Genomic DNA, 9,406 nt, shown 5'->3' with positions numbered 1-9,406 from the left:
CGAGTAGAAAATGTAAAAAAGTCGTAGGTAGCAGAAACTTTGAAGGCTTTTCAAACACGATGGCAATGTTTTCAGTTAAAAACATTCAATTAATTAAATGGTGACATGATGAGTGTTTTTAAACATTATGTATTTGCTCAGTGGCGTAGCCAAGGGGGGGCGAAGGGGGCCATGCCCCCTTGCGAGCGAAAATTTGAAAGAAAACGTGCAAAAATGGACGTTTTTTCGTTGTTTGGACCCATTTTTTTCAAAGAATTTTCGCTCTCGTTTCGCTCGAGCAGTAATTTTGCCTTCATTTTCATGAAATCACCACACATCACAATAGATTTCCAGAAAATTACCCCTGATTTCGATTTTTCATGCCTAAAAATCTGGTTTTGCCCCCTCCTTGAGAAAATCCTGGCTACGCCACTGTATTTGCTGTAATGCGTTTTTCTCCTGTTTGGGTTTTTCTTTGCAAGTAAAGTGTTCGTTTTAGCATGTTCGCGGGGAGAATTTCTTGGAGGACGAATCGGGGGGGGGGGGGGGGGTCGAAGGGAAGGCTGAAACCAGAAAAAGGCACTTCGGATACATCCTCCCAATGCACTGTGAAAATTTGGGCCTTCTAGGTCAATTCGGGGAGGCTGAAGGCTTTCCTAAAAGTCGAAAAACAAGTAAAGTAGTCTAAAAATCCACTTTTTTGACCCTGTAGAGAGGTCTATTAGAGTTGGAAGACTGAAACCAGCAAAAGGCACTTCTGATACATCCTCCCAATGTACTGTGAGAATTTGGGCCCTCTAGGTCAGTTTGGAGGGGCTGTAGGCTTTCCTGAACGTCGGTTGAAGTTGAAAAACACATAAAATAGCCCAAAAATTCACTTTTTTGACCCTGGGGAGGGATCAAATGGGGTTGGAAGGTTTGAAACATGCAAAAGGCACTTCGGGCACATCCTCCAATTGTACTACTGTGAAAATTTGGACCCTCTAGGTCAATTTGGAAGGGCTGTAGGCTTTCCTAAACGTCAAAAACATGTAAAATAGACCGAAAATCCAGTTTTTTGACCCTGGAGAGAGGTCAAATAGGATTGGAAGGTTGAAACCTGCAATGAGTACTCATGGGGCACCCTCCCATTGTATTCTGAAAATTTGGACCCCCTAGGTCAATTTGAGGGGTGAGGGGGTCTAAAATAGGTGCAAAACGTGGATTTTCACACTTTAAATGGAGTGAGGATGACCTAGGAAGCTGGAATTTGGATATATTCATCACAATGGAGGTACTGATCAATGGTATGATTTTTGACCCTTTTTGTTCATTTGGGGCCATATTATGCCCCTCCAAAAAAATGACTTTTCTGTAATTTTCAACTTTGACCCTCCCCACTGCAGGGATCATCTCTAGCATCCAAAAGAACCCCATTCGCCAAGTTTGGCTTTATTTGATCAATTAGAACAGGTTTAAGGTCATAAAATGTAGGGTTGTAGGCTATTTCTAAAGGTCGAAAAATAGGTATGTACGAAAATAGCCAAAACAATCCACTTTTTTCATTTTGACCCGGAGGGGGATCAAATAGGGTTAGAAGGTTGAAACCTGCAAAAGGCACTTCAGGTACATCCTCCCAATGTACTGTGAAAATTTGGACGCTCTAGGTCAATTTGGGGAGGCTGTAGGCATTCCTAAAGGTCAAAAATATCCACTTTTTTGATCCTGGTTTCCTAGAGAAGGGTCAAATAGGGTTGGAAGGTTGAAATCTGCAAAATACACTCAAGTGAGACCATCCCATTGTATGCTGGACATTGGGGCTCCTTAGGTCAATTTTAAGAATGGGATGGGGTCAAAAATATGGTCAAAATCAGGTTTTTTCCACCTTAAATAGGGTGGGGATGACCTAGGAATCTGAAATTTGGATATGTTGTTTACAATAGCGGTACTCACCAAGGGTATGAATTTGGACCCTTTTCATCAATTTGGGGCCAAATTATGCTTCTCCAAAAAAATGACCTTTCTGTAATTTTCAACTTTGACCCTTCCAACTGCAGGGGTCGATTCTAGCTCTCAAGAGAACTCCATTCCCTAAGTTTGACTTTATTTGATCAATTAGAACAGGCTGCAGGTCATAAAATGTAAAAAACTAAAAATCACTATTATTGTGCTGAAATGAAAGTTATCCCTAAGTAAAAATGTCTGGCCTACGCCCCATTTTATACAAAAATTTTGCTAAAAACGAATTATAAGAAGATAAAGTTCGGTCTCGGCGAGCGTTGATTTCAAATTAGTCAAAAACGATAGTTACTCGATTTTTTTGGAAATCAAAAAAATTCAAAAAATGCAAAGGGGTTATACCTAGTTGATTAATGCGTTTTTTAAGGTAAAAGACTTTTGTTCGCCAACGGTATCAGATTGTCCCGACAACGCTCCCATCGACTGAAAATTGACCATTTTTTGGGCTCAGTCAAAAATAAATGAGCTATAAATGTAGTAGAAAAAGACGAACTGTGGAGGAGAGGGACGAGGGAGAAGACTGTAACGAGTGGCCGGCTACGCCGTAAATACACGCGAGGTAGGCAAAAATATCAACACCCACAGTGCCAACTGCCGTTCAACTGATAAACGTTATCTCAAACAGGCGTGTAACGTAAACATTTCATATTTTTAAATAATTTTTTCGAAAACTTCGTTTCGTATTCGAAATAAAATACTGAAATTTTCGCTTATTTTCAACCGGTAATGACAGCAGATTCTCAAATCTACGGTTTGGAATTCCAGGTAAGTTGATATCTTACTAATAAAGTAATAAAGTTTTTCTTTCAACGTCGAACCTCATTCATTACTGTCTTCTTTACAGGCCAGAGCTCTTTCAGCTCAAGTATCCGAAACAGAAAAAACAAAATTCTACATCGGCACTCAATCGTTGAAACTAGCGAGTAATCAAGTTCACTCCGTACAGCTGAACGAAGAAGACGATAGTCTGAAAACTCAGGTACCTATGTAGTTTAAACATTCTTTATTACTGAGATATCATCTCATTTCATTTTCCACTATCCACTAATACATATGTGACAGGTTTTCAGGCACAAAGATGGAGAAATATGGTCCATATCATCGTCTACGAAAGATGCGAATTTAATTTCAACTTGTTATAATACTGTCGACGAATCAGACGGTAATTTTGGTATGAAATCAACGTTGTGGAAGGTACCCGAAGAAGATGATAGCGATTTAGAACGTTTGTGTGATTTTGATCTTAAATCTCACGGTACAGATATCAAAGTAATCTATCGAAATGTTTAATAATATAAATTAAACTCTGAGAAGTACAACTTTAAATGGTGAAATATTCGCGCAGATAGCTGCTTTTCATCCAAACGATGGATCTCAAATAGCTACGGTCGTGGATAACAAAGTATTGATATGGAGTATCGGATCTGGCTTTGCTGAGCTCGCTAATACGATATCAATGGAAGCTAAAGGTGGGTTTAATTTTAATACTTAGTTCAAATTCTTCTTGTGTAGTTCGAATTAATTATTGTAATTTTAAAAGGTCATCCGAAATTCACCACTGGTAAATGGAATCCACCTGTGAACGCTCAATTTGCTACAGCTAACGATTGCTCGGTTAAAGGTTGGGATATTCGTAGTTCATCGAAACATGCTTGGGTTATAGAAAATGCTCATTTACAATCAGTCAGGTATATTCACTCACTTTCATTATCATTTCTGAATCATCAACTTGGCAAATTACATATACGGTTACCTCTTCTAATTATTATTTTTTGATCCCCATTTTCCAGAGATCTAGACTTCAATCCGAACCGTCACTATTGCTTGGCCACCTGCGGAGACGATGGCAGATCTAGATTTTGGGATCTGAGAAACACCAGCCAACCTCTAATAACTAGAAACGATCATTCTCATTGGGTCTGGGCTATTCGATATAATCACTATCACGATGAACTAGTAGCTTCAGCCAGTAGCGATACTAAAGTACTGATAACTCGTATTCAATCCATATCTTCGTCTTCGGTGATACCAGAAGAAGAAGGCAGTACTAAAGATAAATTAGCCGATGGTGTAATTGCTACTTTCGATCAGCACGAAGATTCGGTTTATTGTGTCGAATGGTCTTCTGCAGATCCTTGGATTTTGGCTTCGTTAAGTTACGATGGACGGTTACTCATTAACAGGGTTCCAAAAACGGAGAAATATAAGATATTATTATGAGATTTGGACGACTGAAATGTACGAGTTACGTTTCAAAGAGATATGGTTGTCGTTGCCGTACAAGAGGCAAAATTAACTGTGATACCGAATTATTTATTTATTTATTTATGAGTTGTACATACTACGTTATTACGATGTAAACGCGTTCTGGATTATTTTCGTTCTATTTCTTAGTACCCAATTTTCGATGAAAGTCGAATAAAATAAGTTTTACAATAATGAATAATGTTTTGTAATCGTATTAAAGGTTAGAGAGAATTTTTTGAACATTGAATTTTTGAAAATTTGAAAAATTTAGAAGAGCTGTTTCAAGAGCAATTTAAGTACCTACCTACATAAAATGTTGAAATAATTCAATTGTTGAAAAATATCTATTTCATAAAATTACAAAATTTTATGATTTGAAAATAATTTCACTTGAACCTTTCAAGTGCCCAATCAAATGAAGGGCTAATTGTGAAAGTCGCCTTAGTCAGCAGTGATTTTTGTACATAATCAATGAAAACATTGTTGTCCTGCTTCAGTGATAATGTAAAAACTTCATGGTCAAGTATTAAAAAAACATCTTCAACTATCCCAGAATGCATTACAATACTCATTTTTCCCTTTAAAATTGATGAAATATGAAAAAAAAATGTTTAAAGTTGTGTGAACAAAAAAATGACTAAGGCGACTTTCACAATTAGCCCTTCAAATGTTTAGAATTAAATTTAGGAAAATAAAATCATCTAGATAGGATCTAATATTTCTGGCCTCATCGCCGATTTATGTGATGAATCATTTGAAAAATTGCTTCAAGAACAATGCACGATTTTGGTATTATCCTGATTGTGTTTCTTGTGTTTAGTTCATTGCTGTAACAGCAAGTGGGTTCATATTATTACTAAACGAATAGTAATTAAATATCAAATCATTTAATATCGCGAAAAATGAAACTTACCCAACTTCGTATTCGGAATTTTGAATAACCGATGCAATTTTGAAATTCGTATTGGGGACATCTGTTATGGTATTTTTGAAATCAACTACCTCCTCTTCATTACTGAGATTTATCATTATTATGAACATTTCATTCTGTAAACTTCTGCACAAATAAAAATAACACTTGATTTAATGAATTTTCATTTTGAAATTGAATAGGTAGATCATTGTAAGTAGGAAAAATTCTGTAGTTTTACCTCTCGAATGCGAGAATTTTTTCTGAAACATTGTAGGTATAAAGCTTCTCGCAAAGCTAGCATGACTTTTACAAGAGAGAGAAAGAGGAAATACGAGTACTCTCTGGACAGAAGAACAACCATAGATGCTGGTCGTAGGTCGTACATATAAGTACTAGTTTAAGCTGCGAATAGCGTAAAGATTTCGAAGGGTGTTAATAAAGTTGCATATGAATGCGAGTGAAGGCGAAATGAAGTTATCATGAAAATACGGGAGATGAAATCAGTTTCCTGACTACACGTACCTTTATAATCGTTCACTGCAACTATCCCCTTTCTCTTTCGAATTAGCGATTCGACATCCAAACTGGAACGCTCGTTTAGGAAAAGAAGCACATTGCCTTAAGCCCAATTTCACCGCAACTAATCTCAACAGCAGCTTATCTCTAGTTCCAGGAGGAAAAGATACAGGATTACATCTATTGGGGCAATTTAAATAAGTGATCAGTTGAATGATAAAATTTGTACGTACTCGTAGGTCATTATTATGACTATTTTGCCAAAAGTCAACACATTTTGACAACTTTTCTGAAAATTTACACTTTTTGACAATTTTGACGAAAATGGCCACATCTTGACTATTTTTTCAGAAGTTGAAACTATTTGACAATTTAACCAAAAATTGACTTTTCTTGACTATGTTGCCAAAAATTATGCCTTTTTGACTGATTTAAATTTGACACTTTTTGACATTTTTTTTTCAGTTGACACTTTTTCGACACTTTTCACAAAAATTTACTTACACCATTTTGAAACGTTGACACCATTTTGATAATTTTCCTAATTGATACTTTTTGACAATTTTGACAAAAATGGCCACATCTTTACTATTTTTTCAAAAATTGGCACTTTTTGACAATATATTTAAAAATTGACACTTTTGACTATTTTGCTAAAAATTGTTCCTCTTTAACAGATTTTTTGAAAATTTGACACTTCTGACATTTTTTGTCAAGCTCACAACTTTTTGACAATTTTGCCAAAAATTGTACCTTTTGGGCAAAATTTTTAAAAATTTGACACTTTTGACATTTTTTTTTTAAGTTGACACTTTTTTGACATTTTTTCCTAAAGTTGACACCACTTTGACAGTTTTTCTAAAAATTGACACTTCTTGACTATTTTGCCAAAAATTGTGTCTTTTTTTCAACTAATTAAAATTTTTGACATTTTTTTTTCAAGTTGACACTTTTTTGATACTTTTTTAGTTTTTTTCAAAAATGAACACCATTTTGAAACTTTTTCTAAAAATTGACACTTTTTGACAATTTTGACTAAAATGGCCACAAAACTTGACTATTTTTTTCAAAAGTTGACACTTTTTTACAATATATCCAAGAATTGACACTTTTGACTATTGTTCCAAAAATTCTGCCTTTTTGACAATTTTTCTAAGAATTGTGCCTTTTTGACAATTTTTCTAGAAATTGACACTTTTTGACAATTTTGACAAAAATGGCCACATTTTGACTATTTTTTCAAAGTTGACACTTTCTGACAATATATCCAAAAATTGACACTTGCGACTATTTTGCCAAAAATTATGCCTTTTTGAGAGATTTTTTAAAAATTTGACACTTTTGACATTTTTTTCTCAAGTTGACACTTTTTTGACTATTTTTTCTAAAATTGTCACTTTTTGACTATTTTTTCTAAAATTGACACTTTTTTGACTATTTTGCCAAAAATTGACACTTTTTGACTATTTTACCAAAAATTGACACTTTTCGACTATTTTGCCAAAAATGTGCACTTTTGGTAAAAGTGAACACTTCAAGAGCTCATTATTAATAGAAATTAAGTACTTTTGCCACGGAGCCAGGTCTGCCAAGAATGATACAACATTTTCGTCCAGAAAAGGGAACCTAGGTTGGCGACCATGATCGCTGGCGATTCGATCATCTCGTCCTAGATTTCGTTTGGAAATTTCAATCGTTTCTTTGATCAACTGAATGCCCAAGTCGTTCCAGCCAGTTCGTTTGAGAAGGTTTCGATGACGAGTGTATCCTCCTAGTTGTTCATCGGCGCCGTTACCGAGCAATATTATCTGTTGGTTAAAATATACGATAAAATACTCGGTAAAATTTAATCAAAATTGTATAAAAATTGAAAAAAATCTCGCCTTTGATGAAGAAGTGTACGGTACATTATCGATATGTCCTTCTGCTCGACATGCGAACCATAAAGCACTGCCTAGACTTTCATCTAAGATCGTTTTCAAGGGGTGAATCAAATGAGTAATGTGTGTTTGTTGCTTCTCAGCCAGTTCTAGTCGAGAAATATTTATCTGACAAAATTTACTCGATATTGAAAAAGTTGAATAAAATTCTCATACTCGTATATCAATTATTACTAAAGAAACACACCTCGACAAAATTCCATCGACGATTAGGACACAACGAACGTATCTCGTCCAAAGATAACAAGCCTGTTTTACGATCAGGCACATTGAACGATCCTTTCTGATCGAATGCCACGTTCATCAAATCAATAGGCTCCTCTTGCGGTACAAATTTATTCGCGAGGTAAGCTAATATCGTAGAATCAATACCTCCTGAGAAAAGTACTCCAACTTTTGCATGGTCATCAGAGCACTGATCTGGAGAACAATTCCGGCAAACGCTTCTCCGCACTGTGACTCGTTTCTGGACGGAATTCGTTAATAAATCTATCAGTTTATCGACCAGTTCGAGAACAACTGGATTATCGAGTAGATTATCCATCGTATGGGATGAATTTTCCGAACATTCTGCGTTAAAAAAATCATATGTTTTAAATTCGATCCATTTCGGAGTGAAATCAAAGTAATCCAGCTTGGTATCAGAGATTACAACGGTGGATGGTAAATCACATGAAATTTTATCGAAATGAGACCACGGATAGAGTGAAATATCTGTAAAATAATACTCATAATTAGTGATTCGAAATATTACACTAATATTTAGAATTAATTTCCGGTGAATTTACTCGTAATAGAATCATTTCCGAATTCGAAACAGAACACTCCTGCGGCAGGAACTTCGAGCAGCGTGTTCATACCTTTATGACCAACTGAACATATTAAAAGCGAAATATCGTCAATATCCCACAGTAAACTATGACGACCGAGTGCATCTCGACTGATCCATAGAAGCCTTCGTTTCATATCGAAATAAATGAAAGAATACGGTCCTTGGAGCATTTTGATCATTTTTAACACATCGCCAGAATTGTTTTCTAGCCAACGATTCAATATCGAAGTATCAGACTGGTGATGAAGAACGTTATCAGTAATCTGTGAATGTAGACGAAACATACTTGAGTAATCGTACTTCAAAGTACAGCTGATAGGTATAATTTTTACTTACTAGAGAACCGTCGAAAACGTCACCATTCCATAAGAATAAACTTTCGGACGAGTAAACTGGCTGAGGAGTTAGATCGGATCCTTGAGTATGCAGAACAGTTCCGTAAAATGATCCTTTCCAGGTATCGAATGAGATTGAGCGTTCATCGGAGCAATCTGGGCCTCTTCTCTTCAATGATTCTTTTACAATATTGTCAATCTGTAAGTAGAATCGAAGTACGAATTGATTACCGGTCTCTTCGTTTCTTAGTGACTGATAAGCAGAATACAAACTGTTGAAGAAGTCCTCTCTGTACTATTTTCGCAGCAAAGTACACAAGCTATTCCACACATTGTATTACACGAAATATTTCAATCATTTAACAAAATATTCATTCATTTTTTACACGAACATGAAAATTATTAACACGAATTGAAAACCATGTGATTTATTTTGTTATCAACAAAAACACGAAAACGTAAATAAATAAACTGCCGGTGTCTAAATCGCGTACTTTGAGTAAATTCTTATCAGCTTCGGATAAGTTCGATGAACTTCGGGCCTGCTTCGGGCTTACTTCGACAGACTTCGACTAGATAATTTTGAATTTCGGAGATGTCGCCGCAGAATGATCAACAGGTTTTTAGAATAAATTCACATAAATGT

General features: G+C 35.7%; 2 protein-coding genes across 3 annotated transcripts; one reads left to right on the top strand and one right to left on the bottom strand.

Annotated features, from left to right (window-relative positions):
• Window positions 1-2,511: 2,511 nt before the first annotated feature.
• Window positions 2,512-4,466, top strand: LOC135849646 (EARP-interacting protein homolog). Its single transcript, XM_065370147.1, has 6 exons — window positions 2,512-2,742; window positions 2,822-2,956; window positions 3,040-3,246; window positions 3,323-3,446; window positions 3,518-3,665; window positions 3,768-4,466. Exons 1-6 carry the CDS (start codon window positions 2,704-2,706, stop codon window positions 4,195-4,197), a joined length of 1,083 nt encoding a protein of 360 aa, XP_065226219.1. The 5' UTR covers window positions 2,512-2,703; the 3' UTR covers window positions 4,198-4,466.
• Window positions 4,467-4,602: 136 nt separating this feature from the next.
• LOC135849642 (asparagine synthetase domain-containing protein 1-like) lies at window positions 4,603-9,367 on the bottom strand. Of its 2 annotated transcripts, XM_065370139.1 has the most exons (10): window positions 9,034-9,367; window positions 8,762-8,959; window positions 8,382-8,688; window positions 7,781-8,307; window positions 7,537-7,701; window positions 7,220-7,461; window positions 5,660-5,833; window positions 5,376-5,539; window positions 5,138-5,281; window positions 4,603-5,051 (listed from the first exon to the last, which is right to left on the bottom strand). In XM_065370139.1, exons 1-7 carry the CDS (start codon window positions 9,091-9,093, stop codon window positions 5,662-5,664), a joined length of 1,671 nt encoding a protein of 556 aa, XP_065226211.1. In that variant the 5' UTR covers window positions 9,094-9,367; the 3' UTR covers window positions 4,603-5,051; window positions 5,138-5,281; window positions 5,376-5,539; window positions 5,660-5,661. The 2 variants fall into 2 exon arrangements, with proteins under 2 accessions (XP_065226211.1, XP_065226213.1); XM_065370141.1 differs by lacking the exon at window positions 5,376-5,539.
• Window positions 9,368-9,406: the final 39 nt, after the last annotated feature.

This window comes from Planococcus citri, chromosome 1 (genome assembly GCF_950023065.1).
Source record: "Planococcus citri chromosome 1, ihPlaCitr1.1, whole genome shotgun sequence".
NCBI lineage: Eukaryota > Metazoa > Arthropoda > Insecta > Hemiptera > Pseudococcidae > Planococcus > Planococcus citri.
This window is presented reverse-complemented; position numbering and strand designations above follow the sequence as displayed.

What these genes read in the sequence shown, in the direction of transcription:
- LOC135849646 (XM_065370147.1), top strand. Translation starts at nt 2,704, where the DNA reads ATGACAGCAGATTCTCAAATCTACGGTTTGGAATTCCAG. An exon ending in TCTACGGTTTGGAATTCCAG is followed by an intron (nt 2,743 to 2,821) that starts GTAAGTTGATAT and finishes TCTTCTTTACAG; the next exon opens with GCCAGAGCTCTTTCAGCTCA. An exon ending in ACGATAGTCTGAAAACTCAG is followed by an intron (nt 2,957 to 3,039) that starts GTACCTATGTAG and finishes CATATGTGACAG; the next exon opens with GTTTTCAGGCACAAAGATGG.
- LOC135849642 (XM_065370139.1), bottom strand. Translation starts at nt 9,093, where the DNA reads ATGTGTGGAATAGCTTGTGTACTTTGCTGCGAAAATAGTACAGAGAGG. An exon ending in ACGTTTTCGACGGTTCTCTA is followed by an intron (nt 8,689 to 8,761) that starts GTAAGTAAAAAT and finishes CTACATTCACAG; the next exon opens with ATTACTGATAACGTTCTTCA. An exon ending in CGGAAATGATTCTATTACGA is followed by an intron (nt 8,308 to 8,381) that starts GTAAATTCACCG and finishes ATTATTTTACAG; the next exon opens with ATATTTCACTCTATCCGTGG.